General features: G+C 37.3%; 1 protein-coding gene across 1 annotated transcript in view; it reads right to left on the reverse strand.

The window, feature by feature from the left end:
- LOC135325119 (adhesion G-protein coupled receptor V1-like) overlaps positions 1-27,664 on the reverse strand; it is a 271,435-nt gene that overhangs the window by 15,256 nt on the left and 228,515 nt on the right. Inside the window, exon 87 of the mRNA XM_064502689.1 lies at positions 26,861-26,982. Coding sequence (XP_064358759.1) covers positions 26,861-26,982 — 122 coding nt within the window. The remainder of the gene's footprint in view (positions 1-26,860; positions 26,983-27,664) is intronic.

The following is a 27,664-nucleotide window of genomic DNA, read 5'->3' on the forward strand; positions in this document are numbered from 1 at the left end:
TGGACTAAGGGAGAGCGATGAATGTCCTCTACTTTGACTTCTGCAAGGTTTTCAGCGTGGTCTCCCACAGCATTCTTGCATCCAAGTTAGGACATTGTAGTCTAGATGGGTAGATTACTAGATATATAAAAGAAATGCGCTGGATTGCTGGGCTTAAAATTAATGGTTTATACTCTTCCTGGAGGCTGTATATAAGTGGAATTCCTCAGGGGTCTATACTGGGACCTATTATGTTTAATATCTTTATTAACAACCTGAAGAAGGAATGCACCATCATAAAGCTTATGGCAGGTACCAAACTGGAGTGTAGTTGTACACTCAGGAGCAGGGCTGCCCCTGGCAGGAGGCAGGCAGACCTAGACAGGCTAGAGGAGTGGGTTGACAGGAATCTGAAAAATTAATCAAGGACAAATGCAAAGTTATGCACTTGTGAAGGAATAATCCCTTTCAATAGTACAGGCCAGGGACTGACAGGCTGTATACAAATTCTGCTGAAAAGGACCAGGGGTCCTGGTGGCCAGCAGACTAAACATGAGTAAACAGTGTGTCCTGGCAGTGGTGAAGGCTAACAACATACTGGGCTGTATCACAGAAGCATAGCCAGTACATCGAGCAGAATCATCCCCCTTTACTCAGCAGTTGTTAGACTGTATCTGGAATACTGGGCTGGGTTTTGGGTTTCCCAGTAAGATGCTGATAAACTTGACCAAGTCCAGTGGAGGGCTATCAAGACAGTCAGGGGCTGAAGCACTCACCCAGTCAGGACAGGCTGAGGGAAGTGGGCTTGTTCAGCATGGAGAAGGCTTGAGGGGACTTAATAACCCTAACTGCTAGCAGCCTTTCAACACCTAAGGGGTGGTTACCAAGAAGACAGAGGTGCCTTGCAGAAGAATGAGATATATTAGTTCTAAACCGAAAAAGAGGAGGTTCCAAATGGATATAACGAAAACATTTTTACTGTGAGGATAATTAAGCACTAGAACAGGTTACGCAAAAAAGCTGTGAAAACACTGTCCTTGGAGAACAAAGCCCTAGGCAAACTAGTCTAAAATCAGTGTTGACTGTGCTTTGAGCAGAAGATTACAAGAGATGACCTCTTGAGGTTCCTGCTAACCTGAATGATTCTGCACATTTGTAGAAGTCACAGAATTCAAGAGACTGCAAAGCTAAGAGGCACTTTTATTCATCACACTAGATCTTCTACCAAGCACAAGAGAGCCGAATTTAAAGGTCAGGACCACAGGTTTATGGCTTTTGACTGCTGTGTCTGCAAACATATCTGAAAATACTATTTCTTGCTTCTAGTTTTCAACTAAAAAGCATATCATGGCATGGCAAAATGTAATTTTACTGCGTGGCCTTTCTGGTTAGTGTTACTCTACCTGTCTTTTCATCCTCAGTTTCAATATGGTTAATAGTTCTAGAAATTCTCCTCAACAATCAGCACACATTGCATGATAATTTTTGGGCTGTAGTTACTCATATTTTAAGCTTTCTACTTTCTTTAGAGGAAGAAGAGAGGTTATTCTGCTACCTTTTATAATTTATGGGAGGGTTTTGTGCATGTATGTGTGTGAGATATGCCAGTTCTAATTTATTTAGTTTAAATTACTGAAGTTTTGAAATGCAAAGACATAGTTGCAGGAAGCTAATGAATGAAAGAAAAACTTCTGTAGCTGTCAACAAAAGAACAGAACACATTTTATACTTTCGTGAGATTACAGGCAATCCTGGTGCACTGATCCACATTTGACGCTTGAATTCTTTCCCTCTCTCTCTTCATCCTCTAATTCTGCATGTTCTAAGTCACTGTGCTGCCACTGCAGTATGTCTAAGTTTTGTAATTGAGAAAACTCTGCTAATAGTAATGAGAAAGGATACAACAGGCTGTAGGCCATCAACAAACCTCTTCTTTACCTTTTTTTTCCTCATTGAGAAGCAAGATGGCTACTGTCTTCCAAAATTTTAAATTGGTCTTATAAGATAAAAGACTTTTATTGCTCTAAAGAAAACAAACATACCAACACATTAGCTATTTCTTTAGTAAGATATATCATACTTCTCACGCATATATTTTCAGCCGAGGCAGACACAGACTGTGCTGAAACTGAAAAAACTGTTTTTCCAAAGAGAAGTGGATTCAAATAATGCCATTTTAAGACCCTCCATAGGCCTATTTTCAAACCCATCTATTTGAGGGGAATGGCTTTTCTATTTATAAAACTAAAGCATCTGTGCAGGACTTCTGGTAAAGAATTGTCATTTTGAGCAGTTCCCTCAACCTATTTCAGGGTGTTTATCAGCACTAACAAAAATTCAATGCACACTATAGGTGCATTCTTTAGCTCGTATTTTAAATAGGAAAATTTCATTCGATAACTATTATTCATGCGACTATATAATCAAAACATGCCTTTTCAAAAGAGGGCATTGTAAAGTGAAATCAAGGCTTGTAAGGGAAGACAGTATCTTTTGTTAGACCAGAGAAGGGCCTCTATGTCCAGAACTGGTTCTTTTTTTCTAACTATATCCTTAGATCACCATAGCTACAACATGACTATTATTTTTAAAGTTACACATCTACCGGTGCCAGTTGGTAAAAAAAAAAAAAAAAAACAAAAAAACCCAAGAAATCACACAAACAGGTGTCTCTTCCAGCACAAGGGTAGCACTGTCATTACTCAGATCAGCTTTTTGAGATTAGCTGCCTGAAGTCACTGTAGGGGCAATTTTGCGCGATGGTTTATGTCTTGGTTAGTTTCACTTCAGTGTTCTAGTTTTACTGAGGTCAGATTTTATCTTACTCTCTAGCTGGACTTTGCTAACTTGCTCTTAGCCACCCGTCATAGAAAGTCCTTTGCTTGTCAGTTTTATGGTCAGGTTTTCTCTCCTCTCCACTGCTTGTGATTTCTCGGGTGGCTGTCAATGGGCACATGTGCTGTTGCCACTCCTGGTGGCAGCTTCTTGGCTGATGCTTTTGCAGCTTAATGCCTTAGCTGACTTTTGTGAACTTCCCTGGGGATTTTACTAACTTACTGGAAGTTCTTAGGTTGTAGACTTTTGTTTTCTTGTGTAGTTTTTCATCACTGGCCAGTCAAAGCCTGCTTTGGATTAACACTGATTTACATAACAAGTGCCTACTGCTTTGGGGAAAATTACTGGTCTGATTACTCCAAATAATTTGCATGTCTTAGCATGTTCAAGAAGGTAGTATCTACATTGCAAGAAATGACTCACAATCTTAAACTATATTCAGGAAATATAATCAGGACCATCATACAGTGCATGATATTAGTTTGATACTGTTGTGTTTCTTAATCTCTTTTGGAAAAAAAATCAGCCATGGAACTGAATATTCATACAGACAAGTATTCTTGCTAACCAAGTGACACATGCAAAACATATATAATTTTCTATTTGCTCCTCTAAGTTTTCTTGTTTTCAGAGATAATCATGACAAATTGCACACACAACATTTTTGTGCACATCTAAATATTAAAAAGCAGATCTTTAATGTACAGTTTATTTTCCTGAATCTTTATCATCCATATTTTTCTTTCAGAACAGCTTGAAGATCTTTTATTGGTGTCATCATGACAAAAGTATCATCTTAGTCACATGATACTATAGCCTAAGCCATCACATAACATCTCCCACTCATAGCTCTCCAGAAATATTAACTTTTGAAATGTAAATCAGATCCCTCTGTTTAAATCTAACTCTTTTTCTTAACATTGACAGGCACTGTTATAAATGCTATGTCCTTCAGCAGTGCAACCCTGGCAGCTGGTGATTCTACTTAAGCCAGCCTTAGATCTGCTGTGTATCGTCAAGATTTTGACTGTTTAATTGCCATTAAGCACCAGTTTTGATAAAGCTATTATCATTCTTACCAAGCATATCTTTTCTCTTATCACAGTTTCTATTGGGAACACTTACTTCTTAGCAGCACTTTGCTTTCTGAGGTATTTACTCTCCGTTTTGCTCTGTAGACAAGGATTTATCTTAGTTACAGATGAAATTGTAAAATTTACATCAAAATCAGAAGACAACAATTAATGTAACTGAAGGATTGCAAACCTCAAACTGTCCTAATAAGCAACATCATAAGAGCACTTCTGTTGATAGAGATTTTTCCATGGTTGTTATACTAAATATCATCTATGATCTGTTGAACCAACCAACCATTGCCACCATGTACACACAAAGTCATCATAAAATAATGGAATGAAGAAAAGTAATCATTGATAAATCTGTCATTAAATGAAGGATGTATTTACAAGTCCACAGGACCAAGATATATTTCTAGTGGCTTCTTTTTTATGAAGTTCCTATAGATTATTATAATTCCTCAGATTAAAAGGTTACATATATATTTTGTAATAATGATAAAAACATTGTGCCTACAGCATTATTAATATGTTTTCCTAATATTAATGTAATACATGAAACTTAGTCTAAACAGCCAAGTTTCTCTTTATGCAGAGCCAGCTATGCCAAAACCATGCTGAACCTTGCAGTTTCTAGCCAAAGCCATAAATTCCTCTCTGGCAAACTACATTCAGCTCACATTTAGTCTAAACTTGGCTGAGGCTTACCTGGGAGGTTCACAAACTCTGTCAAATCTTTAAAAAGCAGATTTGCTTGGATACTTGGGATTCACTATAAATATTTTGCATAGCTCTCAGAACACTCCCACACAACACAACAGTCATTTGTACCTCCTATTTCAGCCCTGCAAGTAGTGGAAAGGTGTTTTTTTTTCTTTTTTTTTCCCCAAGATGACAGATTCAAACTTTAAAAGAGGAGCGTTCAGTTTGAAGAAACACTCAAAATACAGATGCTTAGCCAAACTTGCCAGATGTGTGAATTGGGCTAGAGTAAGATTCCATTACTTCTTTCTGATGTAATCATACTGGGAATATCAAGAAAGCCATACTTTTCTATTTCAGCGCTTCTAGTTGAGGAAGGAACAAATACTGAGTCAAACACCAAAGGTCCAAACAGTGGGATAGGCATGATCTGTGAAAGGCAAACATCAGTGAGACAGCATGCCTAAGCAGCTTAAAATTCACCTCCAGTTCTGGCTGTAGTCCCTCATCGGCACTGTGTGATTCTGGAAATTATGCCAACCACGCATGGTCGCAGGAGTCTGACAACTGCCAAGAACTGCCAAAGCAGAGTAGCCCCCACCATGCTGCATCCACACCCCATCTCTCTGCCTATACCCTTTCCCCTCTCTGCCTCCCTCCTTTTCTATTCCTGCATAGGCAATAGAAATCAGAAACAGCATCCTTGGAGGGCTTCTTCGCACTAGGTTCTTCCTGTGTTTTGTACTACCTGCAGGACCAGTTGGTAGCAGAAAGCAGCTAGATCAAATATCAATGAAAAATTTAACCTATTTCTCTACTGATGAAACTTATACTAAAAATAAAACAGAAAGACAAAAGCTGTAAGGTTATTCCTAACATATTTATCAACTGCAATGACTGTAAAAACTTAGAAATATCACAGGTCATGACTTTACACCTATGCTTTACAATATTTTGCAAATATTTCTTCCCATACTTACTTTCCAAGACAAACATTCATAGCCTTACATTTCAGCTCACACCTTACAATCTAAGACTACTAATGTTTTAACTGCTCTCTCAAACAGACAAGAAATGACAGGTGAAATAGCCTTCATCAACTCTGCCCCTAGGTCAAGAGATTCCCTGTCTAATAATGTTAGAACAGTGAATTCTATAATTATATCTGAAAACAGTCTGAAAGCTATCACATGAAAGCAATACTCAAGAGGGAAGCTAGCAATTGAAGAAACTTCATTCAGGAACCATACAAACTAGCATCGTTGACTAGAGGTCAATCCTGTCCATATAAAAAAGCCAGGAACATCATATTTCTGCAGAACATTAAAACATTCCTTTTAATATTATTTTTATGGAAGCGGTATTTTCTACTTATGTATATTAATGACATACACAGAGTTAAAATAAAAGAAACAGGGAATTAAAAGTCAGCACTGACAGACAAAAAGAGTCAAAAGAGAGAAGCTAACTGTGTTTACTGCTGAACTCTTATTTGCTGTTACAGAAAACCTCATAAAATGAAGGACTATGTAAAACACTGATTGTCATCATTATTGTTATGAGTTTTTTCTTTCAGTGGATTCTTGCAATGTCAAAATATCTCTTGTGCCTACTATCTTCTCCGTATTTGCTGTTACTCTGTGATATCTGACTGAGAAATGAAAAAGACCATTTATTTAGCAGCATTTCTCTCGACGGCCTTAAGAGTGTTAATCTGTAATAGATTGGTGCTACGTCAGTAGCCCAAAACACATGAAATTTTTTTTTTAAATCTGGCTTGGAGGGAACTCAAGGCTTGTGGATTACTGATACGATTAATTCTCATATACCTTCTACCTAGAAGGCTTTTGGGGGCAAGATTGATGAGAAAAAGGTGTTCTTTTCCTCTAGACTATTCCTCTGACTATTGGAAACACCTTTTGGGCATGCCACACTCAGGTAGAGCCACAGAGATGTTTTAGGAACTGAATGAATTCTCATCAGCTTCAAAACCTCCTTAGTTAAAACTGACCACAGTAAGGATCGTACAATGGCATGTACTAGTATATGACATGAGCTTTTAATAGCCAGAATAACACATATGTATGTTACTGTATCAAGTTGTTATTTTGCCAGAGAGCTCTGACTGTCTCAGAAGTGGAGGTCCTGCTTAGCAGACTTTGCTATTAGATGATAATCATAGCATCTTGACAGCAGTTTACACTCCCCACTCCCCTTGAATTTAATGAAAATTACTGTAGTTCTTTACTGCCTTTCTGTAGCATCAGAGACAGCAGAAGGCAAGTCTTATTTATACAGTAGGAAGTTAACACTGTTTTGGTTAGGAATGCTCCTCAAAAGAACGGGAAACGTGGGCAAAAAAGAGGACAAGGACCAGAAGTCCTTCCATATCTGACAAGTAGGTGAACATGAGTAGGTGGAGGTACAATAATATATTTGGCTCTGTCATTGAAATCATTCACTTCCTGGCTTGACATAATGAGCTGATTTTCCTTTCCCCTCTGTCCTCCTTGCAATATGTGCAAGGAAAGCACAGGATAAAAAAAAAGTACCCCAAGAGTTCATAAGATCTTTTTTAATAAGCGAGTGTTACTCAAACTAAACTTTAAAGCAAATTCATATTAAACATGGATATAATGTCAGTCCTGTAGTAGAACCTTTCGGTTGATACAGTTAGTCTTACAGAGTTTTAAAAATAAATGGTAGCTCTAAAGCTTTGCATTTGCATTTTCCAAGTTACAACTTTTTTTTTTAATGGAAAAATCACTGGCATAAAGAATTTACTTTGTGGATTTTAAAATAAAAGTGTTAGCACATTCAGAGAGGGTACCACAAATAAGCATTGGACAAAAAGATGGAAACTTACATAAATTAAAAAGGGAATGAAAGGAACATAGATGTAATTCCATTGACTGACTCTAAACAGGGGTCACTGTCTACTTTTGTGATGTACAGAACACTTGGTAGAGTAATGGCCTTGTAGTACTTACTTAGTTTTCTATTATTCTACCTATAAAAAAGCCTACACTATATGTTAATGAACAACAATGTAACACCAAAGAATACATATATATATATATGAAATATATATATATTTATATATCTCAAAACTAAGGAATGGGAACATTTCAGTTTTTGTGCCTTGCTAAATTCATTGAATTTAGTGGGAACGTAGCTCTACCATTGTCAGCAACAGATAGTTTAAGTCATGAAACATAAAATTTTTTGCTCTGCTCGTACTTGGAAAACAAGAAGCTACTTTCCCTTTTGGAAATTCTCCCTAATGGATTAATGCCAGAAGTGACCTAAGATATGCTTGCAGCACTAAACAGAAAAAAATTGGATATGACTTGTTCTGCAACCCATATCCTGCTATCTCTTAAGAGGAAAAAATGATAGGAGCTGTTCAAGGATAGACTTTTCCGTATTTTCAAAGCAATAAGCTTAGCTGTTGCTTTGGGGAAGGGGTTGGGCTTTTGTTTGTTTGTTTTTTTTTAAGTTTTTCCTATTACTTAGCATGGAATATATGTCCTCTTGAGGTCTCCCTCTTTGTGTGAGGGCTGTGGATTGCTGTCTGTTCTTTCCAGCACCCTTGTATGGCAATAACTGCTGGCTCTGCAGTATCATGTTTTCTCACTGCAAAACCACCCAAACTGCTTGACAGAGCTGTCTTGGCTGCACAGTGAAGCCCAATGTAAGGCAAATACAAAAAGCTGCCAATTCTCAGCCAGAGAAACAGATCTGCACGGTAGTCCAAGAAGGGAGTACAAGATTGGAAAAAGCCTTCTTTTTTTGTTTTTATTTTTCTGTTCTGCTTTTAACTTTTCTTCCTTTTCACTTACTTGCCTTCAACCACAGCTGAGCATCTACTATTTCTGCCATTCTCCCTCCTCCCATCAGTGCTATGAGAAAGACTTGTAGCCTGCTTGTTCCTTTGAGTCCACACAATCACAGGTAGCCCTGGCTCAGCCTGCAAAGCAAGGCCAGCACGTGGATGTGCGCACCACCAACCTGGAGGCACATACGGGTTAGACAGCATGACAAACACTGACCTAATTACACTTTCAGTTCCAGACTGCACACATTTAGGTGTTTATAATTTCATTTTTGCTCTTTTCAGAAGATAACAAGTATTGAAAAGCCCGATGAGAGGTAAAAATAATCTTTTGAGGGAACTGGAATAAAGTTCCAAAGCAAGACACTTTTCTATTTTGAATGGAAACTTTGCCAGACAGGCGGATTCTGAAGCAGATTTACGTTAAACAGATCAAACGTAAAGTCTATAAACCCCAGCTATGTTGACAAGTACTGGAAGTCTCACTTACCTGTGTGGCAGTGCCAGTTCATGTGTTCACTGAATGTAAAAATCCATAGTCTAACGCTCACCATTGTATCCCAGTAGGGAGACCAGAAATAGTAATATACTGACTATACTTGATTCTGCACACCTGCATTAAGCACAGTATCTCCACTGCAGTAACGATGATGGTTCTTGCTGCAGGCTCACTCTGAAAACTTCAGTTCAATGTTATATATTGATACTACTAAAACTGGCCGAGCCAGTTTCTCTAACTACTCTCAGTGGAACACTGCTGCCTCTCTTCCTCAAATATCTAGCTTCTGCCTCACTACCTTTCCAAGGCCTTTTTCGTTAGAAGTGTTTCAAAGCTACAAACTGCCTGTGAGATTTTTTTAAGCCGGTTTTTGTGCTGTCTAAGATATAAAATATATTTTCTGAGTAACAGAAATACACATTATTTTGTGTTTGTTTATATAAATATATATTCACTTTAACATAGATATACTAGGCACAGGCATAACATTTCCTATCAGCACAATTATTCTTTGAGCACAATGAGCAAGTAAGGCAAGTTTTAACATACAGGTGAACTTCCATTTTAGGCCTTAGATTACTGCTCCACATGGAACTATCTCTGAATTCAAATACAGAAACATTCAAAGTGCTTACATTCAGTTACTTACAATTGCATTCCCCGCCTTAGCTTCAACTTCACTTGTAACACAATATCGTAATACTAGATATAACTTTTCTGGAAAAGATGTTTTATTTTTCTCGATGAAAAAGTATAAACAAATAATGAAGACTATACTTACCATTACGAATCAATACTGCTTTTGGCTCCAAAGCAGATGTGCTTCATAACAGTTTAGGATTATCTGTGTCATATGACACAGCACAGTGTAGATATTTTAAATGGCAGCCCATGAATACAACACTCACACTTTAAGGAGGCACTGACATTTTTTGCAAAAATTTTTATATTTTTACATGTTTTTCAGTATTTGCAGAATGTGCTAACAGGAAGGTTTCACTTTCAATGGAAAGACTAGGTTTTTCCATGTTCTTGGAAGGTAACTGAAATTAAGATTTAATTTAGTTTTTTAAGGAAAAGGATCATACGCAATGAAATGAGCCTAATTCCATCATGCAGTAGGAGAGGATACAATAAACTTACAGGCTCCTTTCTTCTGCGGTTCTTTTGCTCTTATAGCCTACCTCAGGTCAGCAAGGGAGAGCAATGAAGACAGCAGTAAAGGTCAGACCTATGAATTCTGATCCTCTCCCTCTGCAATGCTGGCTGTGAAATTACTCCCTCTCAATGGGTTAGGATGAAGTAACCTACAAAACACACCTAAACCACAAACTGCATGACTCTTCCATCTCTCTGCATGAAGTCTTTGAGTATTGACCTGATGACTGAGCCCTCTTTTTTTAATAAATAAAACTGATCAAACCCTTTAAATCTTACTCAAGCACTTTTTAAACAGATATAGTATACAGTATATCTTAGGTTTGTATGTGAACAAAGCTAATAAAAAAATCTTTTAATTCACTAGATGGCTAAATCTGTACACGTAACATGCAGAAATCATGTTCTTGGCAGAAAACTATTGCTATGATTCTGGGATTTTTTAATTTATTTCTGCATTCTTTATATTGGTACTGTGCAACAGGAAATTACCAGACAAGTAAGTTAGACACAATTTATTATTATATAAGGCATTATTTTCTTCAAGTCAATGCTTGACATTTTAGCTATTACAAATCTGTCTTACCAAAAGCTAAGCCAAGCACGTTAGCAAAGTGACTAAGCAGTGTGTGCTAATGCTCTTTGCCAATGGAAAGGAGGGAGGCAATGTGAAGCAATCCAGAAAGAGCCATTTCCAGGAAGAGGAGTGTCTTTATTTAGATTATGCTGAAAATCATTCACCCCACAGTTGCTTATATTTTCTACTTTTACATAAAATTAATGAACTACTAGCACTATCTTTGGCTTCCATTTAGAAAATATAGTACTCGAGGCAGTACAAAATAAGAGATTGGCAGTAGTATGGTTTAATAAACTGAGTGCAAATGTGAATTGTAGAAGCCATTAAATTCTCTTAAATCAAAGACTGCTGTGTGGCCCTGCACAAGTTATTTCTCCTCCCATGGCTTTCATTCCAGCTGTCTATAAAACAGAGGTGATAGCACCCATCTCAGAAAAGTAATCTGAAGACTGACAGGCTTGTAATAATTCATACTTATAAGACAAACTGCTATACAGCTGACATTACTACTTATAGGCCATATGAACTATTAAAAAATGACTGTCATTAAAAATAATTTATTCTCAGTTTTTCAAATATTTTATCAAAATATCCTATTGTGATAATTTTCATGAGCAAAAAAAGACTACTTGTGATTGCTTTGCAATTTCATCACAGTATATTAAGTTAAAATAAATATTACATTAATAAAAATACTGCATTTCTCAAGTTTTCCTATAACTTTGTCCAAAATACCCCAAATAAGGTCTCCTTTTTTCTACAGAAATACTTTCTGAGACACAAAACTATATAATTTTTTGTTAGCTAAAACGTTTACAAAATTTTATGTTATAAGGGCTACCCTAAAGATACTTTCTCCACTTGGTTTTCACGTGTCCTATAGGAAAGTAGGACAGTTACATGGTTTTTCAGGGGGTTAGGAACTTGAACCAAAATTCACCACATATGCCTAGCATAATCATGGACAAATTACTTAGACTATTTCTACACTGATGTTTAAGAAAAACTTCAATTGGCCCAAGAATCTCATCCTCTCACTACATCCTATCCTATAGCCTATGAAAGACATCTATACTCCGTTTGTTTGCCAAGCAAAGCCCTTGTGGTGATGTGGATACAAATGATTTGTCCCTCCTTCTGAGATTATCTATTTCTTAGGGAAGAATGAAAAAAAGGATCTGAAACAGGGCCTCGAGACAAGCAAAGAAGTATCAGAACTGGTGCTAGCAGACTTTCTGTGCTCAATATATGCAATGTCCAGATGAATAAAAAAAAAAAAAAACTATGCAGAAGGCGACAGAGAAGCAAGTAAGGACAGGGTTGTCTTCATAACTAAAGTTTGGTAGAGTTTCAAGGATGGGACTGGATTTCTGTTGTGGGAAGAAGAGGAGAAGCTCAGCTGCTTGTTGCAAAATCTTCTACAGTTACAGGCTTTAGTGCAATCTTAAAGCAGAGACACCATCTTTATTCCTCTCTGAATCAGTTCATAGGAATATGTGATATCTTTAGGTTGGAAGGGACCTTGTTTCAACTTATGCCTTGTTGTCTCTCATCCTCCCACCATGCACCACTTTGAATAGGCTGGTTTCGTCTTCTTGATGACCTCCCCTTATGTCCCTGGCTATAAAAGCTGGCAGCCTGCCCACCATGCTGGCCTCTTGTCTAACTGCCTCCTTGTACTGCCTGCCCTGTGTGTCCAGTTGTTGTCTCATGTCCTAAGTTAAAAATTCTTTAGGGCACAGAGTGTCTTTTTGGGCTGTGTTTGTACAGTATTTGATACAATGAAATCCTGGCCCACGCATGAACTCTGGAACACTACAATTAACAAATAATTAGAGTTTCTGAGTCTTTGGGAATACTCAAGACTAAATAATTGCCAGGCATTAACATTTACTGAAAGGCAAGTATATAGTTACTCTGATAAAGAAAGTAATCCTAGCATGAGCAGATTTCTCAAGACTTTAGAAGATGTTTATCAGCAAAAAATAGTGTAATAAGGAAAGGACAAGCATTCCTCATCATTAAAGGACAACATGAAAGTGACCAATTCTTGATATGAATATTAATTGTTTTCACTTGTTCTTTTCTTTTTAGGAACATAAAAGAGGCATTTCCATTTAGTACAACATTTTAGTATCAAGAGCCTCGATACTGAAACATTTGATTAATTGAAAATATTCAGAAAACAGGAACCTATCATGTGTGCAGTGAAGCATTCTCTAGAATCATATCTCTCTCTTCACTGACCACATAAATAAACTACCTTACTAATTTGGGTGCCTAAAGGTGGGTAGTGTGACTTACCCTTTTTTGTCCACCGATATAAATGCAATGACGGAATTGAAAATTGATCTATAGCACATATTTTCTTTTATGAAGAAAAAATTTCTGTCACATATGTTGGTATATTTGGCTATTAATAGGTGGTTACACAAAAGTTACCGTGGGAATATTAAAGCTTTGCAGGAAAGCAACAGTCTTCATGGTGAGAATCACTGTTTTCCTAACCTCTTTCAAAAGTCAGGAATGGAAAAAAGGTTCTTTAAGGGCTTTTGGCTCCACTCCATTCAGAAAGGAATTACTCTGCCCATAAACATGCTAGATTCCTGTTTCCTGGAGCTCAAATGTTTAATCCTAGAGGGTGCTGAGGCCTAAGAAATACTGAAAATTCAAAATCCTCTAGTGGGTGTTCACAGTAACTGATCATTTCTCAGGACAAGTCTTACAATTTCCAGCCTGCTTTCTTGTTAGAGGTTTTCTGAAACACAATCACAATATGACAAAGTCTCTCTTTGGACAATGTGCACTCCAACAGATCATATGTCTTATTTATATACATATACACACGTGTGCACTCACATACAGTAAGAGGACACCCCTGTCAAAACTAAGTCTTCTCCTCATCCTCTTTTAAGCAGACATACAAAGAACAAAGAAAAAAATATCAGTGTAGTTATTAGTTTTGCAATTTAGGATCTAATATATCTCTGCACTAAAACTTTCCATGACACTGCTGTAACAGCAAAACAACACATCTGAAGATTTAAACAAATAATAAGCTGACAGCGCAAGTTGATTTGGTGCTTTTTTTAATCCAATTGACCTTTGTCAAGGCAAAGGCAAAAGAGCAACACTTGACATTTTGCTCAAAATAAAGAAAACATAATTTGGCAATTTTCATCCAACTGTGGTTAGCTCCAGCTTCACAGTTGCTCAACTCTTTCCAGACACAAATGATTTGCAGTCCTCACATGCATTAGAAAGCTTCCTGAGAGAGTTGTTACTAAGTGGGTATATTCAGATCTCACATTTAACTGTTGACATGTTCCTCGTTGGGGGAAAAATGTCCGTTACAAAAATTCGGTACGAAGAAAAACATTGGCAACATTACACTTGAAAAAGTTCAAACCAACCAACTTTGGAACAAATGTACAACATTACAGCTAACATTCCTTAAAATCATGATCCCTTTTTTAAAAACTATCACAGAATTTAGTGGTATGAGATGACAGCCACAAAGAGTATTTCTGAGCAGGTTAGGTATTTAACTGTTTGTGCATACAAATCATAAGTGGCAGACCACTGTGCTAGCAAATGTGTTCAGTGTGAATTTAACTTTCAAAGCAATGTTCTAAGCTTTCTTTGTGCCCTCACATGAACTTGTCTCCAGAGCAGAACTGAGGTGTTGGAACTCAAAAAGTTGCTCTGATTTAGGGTCAACTCTGACAAAGGACCTAAGTTTCTAAAAACTGCCTGCTGAGAGAAAGGATATATTATCTTGGGTGCAGCACAACACTAATGTGATTATATAGCTGCTGGACCAAGGCCAGCTAAATGTGCAGACACAGAACAGATGATTGCTGACACGTAAAATACTCTCAGGCTTCTCCAATAAGATTTGCAAATCCCTGTTCTTCATTAATACATTTTTTCCTGCACCTATTGTATACAGATTTCATTTTTCTTGAACAATGCACTCAACTGTACAAGGGATTCCAAATAATGCATCGCCGGTACCTTTTACAATGGCATTAATATCTCTATTGGGTACAGATTAGGATCATATTTGCTTCTTTTATGGCTGTATCATATTGGTAATTTGTATTCATGCTGTGATAAAGCGGTACACCCACCTCAGTTTCTGTTCCTCAGTTCTATCTAGCTAACCAAGTTTATAGCAGAAATTCTTTCACTATCAGCATCATAATTTTGCACTTAGTGTTGTCAGGTCTCATGTAATTTCTATTAATTCACTCCACAGAATAAAGATGATCCATTTCATTGTGTATGATACATCAGTCCTTCTCTGAATAACCAATACCTCCTAATTTTGTGTAATCAAAAAGCTGTATTAGCATTTTTTATGCCATAGTCATAATGAAAATACTGGAGAAGATTGATCCCAAGATGCAAAATTACTGTTTTCTTACTTTTCCCATTTAGTCATACCTTTACTCTTATTCCTCCAATTTTGTTGTGCTACTGTATCAAATGCTTCCCTAAGATCTGGACAGATTTGCTGCACTTCCTTTGCCTGGATTAGCGAACTTCTCATCAAGATAGTGACTTAGACTAGTATGCCTAACCTCAGGAAATCCAAGCTGCATTTTTAACTTACTCATCTTCAATATAATGTTGAAATACAACTAATAAGCCCATAGTTGCCAAGATCAAAATATCCTCATTAAATATATTTAGTATATAAAATATAACTGAACCTGTGTTGTGGCACAGAAGGTTTTGATGACTTCTAGAAGTCCCTTTCAGGTTTATTTCTGAGGATTTTTTGCTTACTCTATTCCAAAACACTTCAGAGAAAAAAAGCAAACTGTACTTTCATTTCAAAAAAGTCATTGTTTCTTTTGGCAAACTACCTGCTCTTCAGTCCTAATAGGAACTGTTAGAGCCTGCAACAATACAGTACTTCTAAGAAGAACCCATTAAACAGTTTCCTTTAGCATAACTCTGTCCTAGTTTGGCCAACTTCTAACCCATTATTGCCATTATCAACTACACTTAGAGCATTGTTCTGTCTTCACTGGAAAATAAGAATTTGCAGTTTATCTCAAGGTAGAGTAACACAAGAAGAAATTTTAAAAACTACTATGAGAAAAAGCTACCAAGGATTGGTCTTACTGACAGTTTCACAATGTTTTTAGCTACATCTTGCCCACAACAGATAAGAATTTCACTAACCGATAAAACTTACTAAGTGGTCCATTTACTGTTGGAAATTTCACAGAGCCTTAAACTGGTTGCAGTATGCAATAGTATTTTTACTCACATGAAAAAAGTTCCTTTTTGCATTATTCTATAAGAACTATACACTTAAATGCTTGGATTTTCTCCTTCCCAGTCTTGTATATATTTTCCATACTCCTTCCTAGTCTCTTCTGTTTCAAATTTGACAAATCATCCTATGAATTAAGGCTGGGTGGTGGTCCTTAGCTCATATTCCTTGGGCTCTCATCAGCTGGATGGCATTCCAAAAATGTAAACAATTTCTAGCAGCAGCACGTGTTTAAAATGTTTTGTATGTCAAGGATAAAATAAAACACAAACAGAGACCAGAAGCTGCTTTTAGTCTAGCAGAAAAAAATAATGGAGTCAATCTTTATTGAATTCCTGTTACTTCAGTGTTATTTCAGAATTAAATCTTAGTCAGCGTATCATGGTCTCTACTGAAATTGTATATCACAAATATGTTGAGCAATAATGAAAATACCAGAGATAAAAGCAGCAATGCCATTTACTCTTTCCACAGTAGTTGTTTGGAGGCCACTGAAGCTGTATATAAAAATAACAGAATGATTTTTCTTTTTTAACCAGAGTTCTATAAACCCCTACACGAGGCCTCATCTGTATTTATTACCAGCAAAAAGCAGAAAGCATCCTTCGCATTTACTGGTGAAACATCAACCTTGTACAGTATAGAGGGTTCTTTAGCAGGAAATGTGTGGGTGGAGGAAAAGGGAATGGTTATTTTTTCTAGAGGCTATTAGGATGTTACATGCATTTACTTCACAGAAAAGTTCAGATTAGCCTTCATAATATAATGGCATTCAGCATGAAGATAAATATGTGTATATAAAATTCTGCAGTGCTGAAACATGAGAAACATATAACTCATTGCCCCATAGTTATTCCTAAAGATGGTTAATATTTTACCTAACCTTTTTATGCCTATATCATTTCCAACTTTTAGGATTTTATTATTAGTCTTATGGTATTCGATGCTTTTCTTAAAACTCTCGATCTCAGGGCGATGTGGCTGATTTTATTGTCTATTTATCACAATGAATAGCTTGAAAATAGAGCTTCCAACAGGTCAAATCATAGAATCACAGAAAAGTTGGTTGGAAGGGACTTCTGGAGGACATTCAGTCGACCCAAAACGCCAGTCTACTGATCAGGTCCATATGGCTTTGTGTAGCTGAATCCTGAAAACCTCTAAAAACGGTGGTGCAAAACCTCTCTGGGCAACACGTTCCAGTTCTGCACTTCCCCCCTAGTGAATTATTTTTCCTAGTGTCCAGCCTAAACTTCCCAAGCTGCAGGTTGCGACCCTGCCCTTTGTTATATCACCTGGCACTACCAAGAAGAGTTTGATGCCCTCATCTATTTAACAACCCTTCAAGAATTTGCATGCTGCTATTACATTTTCTATTAGTGTGCTCTTCACCAGATTGAATAAGCCCAGCTCCCTCAGCTACTCTTCACAGAATATGTGCTCTAAGCCTCTGGCCATCTTGGTAGCCCTCTCCTGGACCCTCACCAGTTTCTCCACACACCTCTTGAACTGGGGGTCGCAAAACTGGACACAGCATTACAGGTGTGGCCTCATCAGCACTGAGTAGATGGGGATAATAATTTCACTCAATCTGCTGGCCATGTTTTTCCTAATGCAGCTCATTATGTGGCTTGCCTCATTTACAAGATGAGTACACTGCTGTGTCATACTCAGCCTGGCACACTCCCATGTCCTTTTCAGCAGGATTAATACTCAGCCATATTTTTGCAAGCCTGAGCTAATGCATGTGGTTATTCTGCCTTAGGAGCATAACCTTGCACTTCTCTTTATTGAACCTCATGAGGTTTTTCCTCAAGTTTATCAAGTTCCCTCCAGACTAGTTCTGCCATCTGTCATGTCAGCCACTCCCCCTAGTTCAGTGTCATACACAAATTTCCTGAGGTTACATTCTACCTTTCTAAAATATGAGAGTAAGGCTATCTTTTTTTTCTAGTCATCAGGCATCTCCTCAATTGCCAAGGTTTTTTTAAAATGATAGTGGACGCACAATCACATGGGCTAGCTCTTTCAGCACTTTCAGATGAATCCCTTTCAGCCCCATAGATCTGAGTATGGCAACTTCTCTAAGCAGTCCCTAACCTGCTACTCCTCCCTCTATTGTTTGCTGGCTCTTTCCTTCTCAGATTGTGCCAGTGTATGCAGAGGTCAGGTAGCAGGCTTTGCCTGTGAAGACTAGTTGGAAAAAAAAAAAGACATTGAGTACTTTAGCCAACTGTAAAGAAATTCATTATTTTCAAAATTTAAAATCCAAGCTCATGACCTCTGAATTCTCTGAGTTGGCAGTGCTTTATCAATTAATGGTCTTAAAATAATAGTACAGGATTTAAAAGTCTGGATTTAAAGGCAAACTACAGCTTGATTCTACATTCTGATTACATTGAGATATTTCATTTAGCTGAATTACTGAAAAAATTGCTATTTATAATGACACAAGGAGATTGGCAGCAATGTAAAATGAAAAGGCAGGTAATTTGTCATAGATATCAAATCAAGTTATTAATGTATTCTCCACATTAAGAAATGTAGATGCTTATTGACACAGTTGGAAGCAGAAAACAATACATCTGATCCCAAGTTCTTTCAGTGGCTATACCTCCACTGAATGTAGCAACACACATTATAGCTACATTACTTATCTGTGATAGACCATTTGGGCACTGGGGTGGGGGCAGCATCCTAAAATGGCCAGTGCAGCTTCCCTCACCATTATAGGGCCAAAGCCCACAGGGTCTGTGGGGTAATGCTGGTAGGGGGCCCTGCAGATCTTCTGTGACACATCTGTGACACGGTCTGAGGTCACCGTGGGACATCCTGCCTCACAGATATCTCCCCTCTCCCACGGTGCCCCCAGCCTTCTCCACACCTGACTGAGGTGCAGAGGAGGAGGAGGAGAGTGGAAAGGGGTATGTTTCCTAACTGGAAATACAGAAACGATCAAGTTTCCATTTGTCAAGCTCCCAGTGCTCAGGGTGCTCAGCCTTCATGGTAAGTCCTTCAGGAACTCTTCTGGGAGGTGTTATTCCTACTGTTACTAATATTTTTCTAATGGAATGGGTAGAACTGCTTCATCATCTTCTATCTTAGAAAATTACTGGAGTGTTTAGAAGGTTTTCCTAAAAAACATGTATGTAAAGATCTTCAAGAACTGCTAAAGGAACTTAATGGATGCTGAAAGACCTAAAGTGTTATTTAACAACTATTTTTGTTTAAAGACATACATTATATTATGTTTTTTCAAATATAAGTGGGCATCTGATTTAAATACTCACTAAATATTTTTGGTTGATGATTGGTCCAAAATCCAGAAAGTCAAAGCACATTCCAGATTCTTTCATGCTGTACTTTTTGAATTTTATTATGCATTATTTGATACTTTCATCATCATAGATGCAGCTTTAGACACAAGCCATTCTGTTCTGATACCAGCTTCTCCTATCAAATGCTTAGTCCCAGCATAACAATGTTTCTCTTGTTTACGTGATACTGCACACTTTTTTGCTGTGTTTTGCTTTCAGTTTAGACTGATATTTGGGTCATTATGTAAGGACTTGAACAGGTAAAGGGAATGTATTATAATAACTTCATAATTCACTATAGTAATTATATAGTATAGTATGTGTAGGGTGGTAACCAAGAAATCAGTTGTTTCTTCTTTAACAAATAACTAACTATGAAGTAATACATATGGGAAAAGGAATATAAACTTGAACACTGCATTGTCTTGACTCATTCATTACTCAGGCCACTCAGATGGCTTCATATGTTTGATCTGCTAGTATAAAGCAAACCAATGCTATTGGCCCACTGACGATTTCTTCCCAAAAGGCAGTCTGGGTTCAGCTGCTGATGTCAAAACGTGAGAAGCTTTGCTTTCTTTATCTGCTTTATATTAGCTCTTTTTACTGTTTTGTTTAGAATAAATGTACAAATAAATGTACAGCCTTTTTCAACACTGGCCAGACTTGCAAGGTTTATGACTTCAGCTACAACAACTTCTTTTTCTATTCCTTTGTTGTTCACTTATTAAACAACAGAACTGTACTGGGTATATTATTTTCTCTCCTTCCAAGTACAGTGTGTCTGGAAGACAGTCCAAGTCTTCAGTATCAGTATGAGAATCTACTTTATTGCAGTGATCTCAAAATACAAAGCCTGCTTGGATCTGTTTGTTTCCAAGGTACTATATGAATTCTTTAAGTTATGTTTAATGATGCTTAGTTTATGCACTCAGTGATCTGAGCTGATGGTAAAGGGTTTGGTATCGCTTTTACTATTTACGTTTGAATGAGCTTATGTACTTTTCTTGATATTCTGCTTGTAGTTCACCTTATCCTGGCAGTACTATGATCACTTCACTGTCTTTGTTGGGCTTATCTGGAGTATAATATCACTTTCTTTTTTTTCTTTTGGCATAATCTTTAAGAAGCCTTTGTGGCCCAGCACGTTTATTCATATCCCACTGTCTAGCATTTGATTTTGTTTGTTTGTTTTTTCCTTTACAACTTCGCCTCTTTAATACTGAATCTTTTAGCATTTGGTTTTCATAGTGGCAATTACCACTATGCCATTTTAGTTACAAAAGTCCATAACAGGAAAAACAATAGGATTTCCAAAAGGGAAGTGCTAACTGCAATAGACGGGTTTAACAGTTAAGGAAAATTTAATTTCAGGATACCATCATAATATAGCCTGCTCCTTTCTTCCTCTGAATTCACTCAAGTCATTGAAAGTTCTATACCTCAATGCCACCAAGATCACAGTAAGTCTGCGTGGCACAACATACATTGCACCAGTGCAGGAGTAAACTTGGTGAGTGTCAACATTACATTTACAGCCGTTAAAGCATTTTATTTTGAGAAATCTAACAATTATTAAGGTAGAAATAAATATCTGTATCCAGTTTGGAGATGACCATCAATAGTATCACTCTTGTATCACACATGAAATTGAATATATCACTGCAGTATAACCTAAGTAGTAACCTCAGCTGATATCCATCTGCTGATATTCTGATGAACACCTGATTCAGATGCCTTCCTACCAAATTCCAAGCAAAGCCTTTACAGGTCTTGGGATCATACAAAAACCTACAATGTACTAAAGCTGATGAAATCTCTTAAGAGTTACATGACTCTCATTACAGAGTATCAGCACCTCTGTAACGTAGACAGGGTACTGTGGAGAAAGCTGGACTACCTTTAACAAGAAACCTTGTTGAAGCATCATGCGATTCCACACAGGCTAATCTGCACTGCCAAGAAGCTGAGGGTACCTGCTGAGCTCTGTACTCCCCTGGCTAGCTACATGTGATCCCTCTTACGTAAAGGTAGCTCAGGGGTATCTAATGTCATGTAGTTTGCAGTGTAGATATATATCCTAAGTTATAAGACAGAAGGTTGGGGTGTCCAGGGCAGGGTGCCAGAAATACAGCCAAATAATAATCAAGATTGTACCTGAGAAACTGTAAAAATAAACTGAGTCAGCTATGGGGAAAGCCTCATAGTCTATGTAAAGCCTAATCCCAAGTCCTCTGCAAACTGTAGGACGAGTTCCACCCACTTGAGTGAACTTTGGATCAGGTTGTAATGGAATGGTAAATCAGCCACTGATGATGCACCTGTACAAACCCCAAACACCCCATTAATCTCATGAAAAACACAGCGCTCATTTATATTAGCACAGCATATACAAATTGGCTCATGAAATCCTAACCTTTTGAGACAAACAGCTTAAGATACTAGTCCTGACTCCCAAAAATATACTGTGAGTAAATCTGCTTAGGCAATCAAATGTAAAGAGCAGAGACAAATGTTCCTATCTGTTTTGCAATTGAAAAGATCAGGAGCCAAGGCCTTTCACATGAGAACACGGAGTATGTTTCTGTGACACAGATGCTGCCTGGGTAGTATAATCAGGAACATACTGCTGAGGAACTCAAAACATCAGATATCCTAAATATGCCTCTCATCCTTTTCCTCTTATGCTTTTTTAAATTTATTTTTGGATTTCCTACTTTAGAAAAGCTCACTGGATGGCTAAGATTTAAGGTACCTTTTAAACTTTCATTTTGGCCTCAGTGAACAGAAACAGTTGAGCTGTATTTATTTTCTAGGTCACTATTTATTCAATGACCATGTAAATCACCTATTGTCTCCCCACACAGCACTTTACATGTTTATTCCTGAAGCTACAGGGAAAGGACTAGCTTTCCTCTCCATGCATATGAATCGCTTGTACTATAAATGCACCTCTGATGGAAACCGTTTCTTAAAGGAAGTGCTCGGAAACAATTTGTCCTTAGTAGATGATTCTTCTATCAAGTGCATTTCCTAGGAGTTGTTTGTCATAAGGCTAAATAACTAAATTGGATAATATATAATGTCTTCCCAGTCTCCTGTGTTGAATCCATGTGGGTAACAAATACATCGTAATGTGTCATGTTTTGCTTTGTTACATGGTCTGTAACTCTTTAGCAGTGGAGAAGCAGGTCTCTGTTTCTTGTAAACTATCCCATGTTTTCTTTCCCCATAGGAAAAAGCTCTTAATGAACACTGAATTGTTCTCAAACCGAAACATGGCATGTTGTATAATAAAAATACCCACCAATAAAAGGTAAAATAGCCTTGTATTGCAGAAACACTTGGCCTAGTTTTAATAATCATTATCAACTCTGAGAGCTGATAAAGATGTAAGGCATGGGAATGACATGCAAACAGCATACACTAAAAGATAGCTAGTTCCTCTTGAAATCATTCTGAAAATGTGCTAGCCACTGTTAAATCCTATTTCATCTTTCTCTCTCCTTCCAGAATACTGGGACTGAGATTAAAACTTCAAAGGACACTGGGGACTGGCTGTCCATGTCAGGAATAAACCTTGCTTTGCCAAATCTGTAGGCCAGAAGGAATTTTCAGAGACCAGCCTCCAGAGACAGGCCTCCAGGGACTAGCCCTGCTAGCTCCTCATTAGTGAAAGTTATCATATGTAAAAGCTTCCTAAAACTTACAGCAAAAGGTTGATTTATTCATTGTGAGTAGTATTTGTTATAATTTTTTTCTACACACAAATACTTCGCATATTGACTTTTTTTTTTATTAAGATAGTTCTATATATATGGTTATCTGATGAACAGCAAAAATTAAGGAAAATGGGTATTATTTACAAACTGTTCATCTTGATCTTTCACTGTTTTTTAATTCACACTACATGTCTGGTCACCTCAGTCACATGGCAGTATTTCTGTTTCCTGATCAGATAATTGTAACTTGTAAAACAGGAGAACAATATATGTGGTGTGGTTATTTAAAATGTGGTGGTGTTTCAGGAAATGTTTTTTTAAACCTGTTTTATTGTAGAGGTATACAAAGCTCTGAAGACAACTGCCTATTAAAACAAGCAAAGAAACATAAAAAACTCTAGTACTGGGAAAGAAGATCTCTTCAATTTCTACTACTTTTCTCAGGGTACCCCACATTAGAAAGATTTTTTTTTTCCTTTAAACATCTGACAGCTTTACACTTCAAAAAGTATAATGTGATGGCTCTTCTACCTTGAGGACCTGATACTATCATCTTTCACTAGGGCAAGAAGCCAAATGTATCAATCCTGATACAAAAGAGACAAACCACAGGAGTGCAAGTTTCTTGAACAAGCTTATTTAGGGATTAGTTGACAGACAGCATATGTCTCCTCAATTCTTTATTTTTTTCTATTCCTGTATTCCTGCCATAGCACTGCAGTCTACCAAAAACCTGCTAAAGAATCCTACTGCAGAACTGTGATATCTGTCACTTGAAGGAGAGGTTGAAAATACTTAAAGACAGACTTGGAAGGACTAGGAGACTGAGTGATTCACAGAAAAGACGTACAGAATATGTGCTCCTACCTAGTTCAACAGACAAACCTCTTGAGGATAAAAGCAATATGGTTAACATTGTATCTTCACAGCACAAATCATATCTATTTGGTGAAGCAGTTGCTTGTGTTGGTAGAGAATTTCATCGAGTTTTAGGTAGAAAAGCAACGCTGGCAGCCTGGCTTCACTGCAGCTTTGAAACTAGAGCTGTGCTCCCTGCACAGTGTTGTAAGGTAATGGTAACAATCCGAGGCAAGCCTGCGAGTTGGAAGGGTGAAGCCTGTAATATTTGAGGCTTAATTTTTCATTTCCTGGCTCCTTGGAAGGAGACAGGACCTCAAATAAAATTTCTGAATATTTATTTCCCAGCTGTCTAACTGAGGGTGGAGACTCAACTGGGGACATATCTCTCAAAGATTAGAAGTGCTGCTACCAATGAAAGTTATTTGATCTTTGTGCATGACACATTGCTGTTGCAAGATATAGCTGCTAGAAAAGTGTAGTGCTTGATAATGGAAGTTTTATTTATGTCAGGTCCTTGAATATCAAAACAATACATGCAAAAATATATATTCTTTCAGTTACATGAAATTATGGATAGGAATAATTCTGACATCAAAATTCCCATAAAGCCAAGTTCCAGCAATGCTGGTAAGAGATCAGTCAACAACAAAGGATTAGCCAATAAAGGGAAAAATAATCTATTTCTCAAGTTCAAAGATTTTTAAAGGCATGAACGGAAACAAAACTACATAAAGGGCATTGCTTTTATCCAACTGAAAAACTTCACATGGATTGAGAAAAGTAAATATTTTCATCTCACTATAAACTAGATTTAAACAAAATTCTAATTTTGCAAGGTTGCAAGGTCATGCAAAGGTGCTTCTCAAATATCAGTTATGACTTAAATATTATTCCAGGCATGCTTTTATATCTGTGTTTTCCATATTACCTACTATCATACTGGACAAAGAATCCTCTATGAGGACCCTTGGGGGCCTCATATGTTACATGGCTGGTTTTCATCATCCTGTTTCACTTCTTGCTTCTATTATATGAACTTGCAACATTAATTAAAATAACAATAATTCTACAGCTTTGTTTCTTTGCTTGTCTTTACTTGAATAAGACATTCTAAGTTATATAAAACAGACTAATATAAAGTCTCTTCTTGCGGTCATATAGAAGGGTCAACATTTTGGCCATGAATGATCTTTCTTGAGGTTACTCACCAACTATTCACATCCATCTCCTCTAAATATCCTCTGGCAATAAAGTCATTTTATTTTAAGTCAAATATCCATGCATATTACAGTGCTAGTGCAAAAGTGATACCTCCAGAGTAAAATCTCAATTATGAGCTACCTTCTCTGGAAACTTGTATCAAAGATAGAGCTATGTAACACAAAGCTGTACTGGATTGTAGTAATAATTCTTCATAGAAAGACAATAAGGAAGGACATACACATAGGTACATAAACAGATATATATCTACATATATATATACGCACCTGTCACCCACCACACATCTATGATTTATATCAGTGATATGTTTTACTACAGAGCCACAATAGCTATGGTTTTACTGCTGTGGGGAGTTTCCTATACTCTGCGATTTTGCAGGAGTAGAGGAAAGGAAGGGAATGTCCATTGCTAGTGACTATAGCAATAGCCACTTCTGCAGAGTTGTGGTAGTCTCACTGAGAGGAAGCCCAGGTGCCTTCTTAAAAATCAATTTTATTTGCTCACAGAAAATTACCATTAAGAATTTTTAAACGGTAAGAATATACTTGATATTAAGGGGTAGAAAAACTGAGAAATCTGTTTGCACAACTCCAAAGACAAAAATATCATAACCCTAATTTGAGCCATTTCATATGCCAATATAGACTGCATAATTGGATGCATTACAAGGAGAATAAGCTACATTTTGTTTTTCTCAGTTTAAAAACATGCTTGTGTCTGAGACATACATTTTGCAAATGTGTAGATTTCTGCTTGAGGAAAACCCCACTTTTTGTATTCAACTGTAAAATTAATCTGTTTTGAATTCTAAAATTAATCTGTTTTGTGAAATAAGACCTTTTTTATTAATTCCTATGTCATGAGGTTCAAGAATTTTGAATATAGGTAAATAATACATGATAGACCTTAACAGGATGACATGGATATTTCTGTGACAAAGATGGCCAGAGAACTTGCATAGCCTAGATTTAGATACATATTTATTTAATTCTTCATCAATTCACAGTTTTCAGGTATCTCCCATCCTCGATACTGTGTCCTCTGTTCTGTAAACAACTCTGCGCTATATGGTATTGTTTTAAATTCAGTGTAATACAGTATTGAGTACAAGGAAAGTACATACATGTATGAAATTCTGCAAAGGCCTATTTTTGTGGAATGGATCATTCACATTAATATGTAGCCCTATTTATTGAAGAGAGTTTACATTCATTTTTGTATTTTTTATAACTAATATTCAATATCTAGTCTATATTTAATTTTTTCATTGAAAAGATCTTTGTTTTACCAATATGTATGCTGTATAAGGAAAGCTAAGCCTCAGGGCTCACCTCTAATAATGAAAAAACTTTAATATTAAAGTTACATAATATTAAAGCTTCAAGAGCTTTTTTAAGTAGTGTTACCAGATACAGAAAACTGAGGTACTCAATGTTTTTGCAATGGATGCAGATACTTCAGTTTCATTGTTATAATCACCTCAGTAATGTCTTATGTAAAGAAGCAAGTAGTTTTCTTTCCCAGTGAATTAACGATGAAATTAAGTCTATGTGATTATTGCCATTGTATCAAAACAAAGCATCTCTTACTTGAATATGTATTCTATACGTTAATCTCAGAAATAAGTAGAATACATAACTAGCACTGCTCATGTGTCAGATACTAACCTTTATTTGTTCCTGGTTTTTGTTCAGCTAGTCAAGCTGAAATGCCAAGCATGTTACAAGCAGTGGAGATGATCCCAATCTCAGTAACAGGACAGAAGGAAAAAGCACCAGCTCTTACCTGCAGGCTGTTGAAGATGATAAAGAAGACCAGCATCCAGAGGTGCCTGTAAGCCATGTGCAGTCCTCCCCACAGCCAGGTGACGGAAATCAGGGCAAAGAGATACAGGACCAGCGGGATCTCTGAAAGCCATAAACACAGTATATCAGTTAATGTGCCTTCTTAAAATCACTTTTTAATGCATTGTCAATGCAGAAAGAAGTTTTCTGGTCTCCGGCCTAACCTTGGAATCTGTTGCCCAGCGGCAGGCAGCTGCGTCTCTGAGGTTGCCCTTCTGCCCTGGGCTGGGGGGGGGCCTGGGCTCCTAGGGCCACCCCGCCGGCCAAGACGCCTGCGGGAGTTCACGGCTGGCTGCAGAGGGCTTGGGGGAGCACGGGGGGTCACAGCCATGTGCTGCAAACCAGGTAAGAGAGCTTGCATTGTAAGTGGGAAGCACATACTGAACTTGGGGTAAGCCTCGGAGAGCTATTGGCAAACTCTGGAAATTTGGTGAGGGAATGGATTTTCAAGCGCCGAGGCATAAGGGAAAAGAACTCTAACACTATCAATGGAAAAAACTGCCAAGGCTCTGTGATTTTATAGTACGAGAGTAGCTTATTCACTGATTTGTTGTTACTTTTACTGCAAATTGAAAATGTGAAGGCACCTGATCCTACAAAAATTTAAGCAAATACCTCTATTCAGTCAAAGATTTCCTCAAAGACATAATTTGCTAGTTAACTTCATCCACATTCAGAAACACATGCAGAACCCTGGCCTTAAGCACACAATCCAGTAGATAAATACAACTGCATTTTATACTCC

This window comes from Dromaius novaehollandiae, chromosome Z (genome assembly GCF_036370855.1).
Source record: "Dromaius novaehollandiae isolate bDroNov1 chromosome Z, bDroNov1.hap1, whole genome shotgun sequence".
Classification (NCBI taxonomy): Eukaryota; Metazoa; Chordata; class Aves; order Casuariiformes; family Dromaiidae; genus Dromaius; species Dromaius novaehollandiae.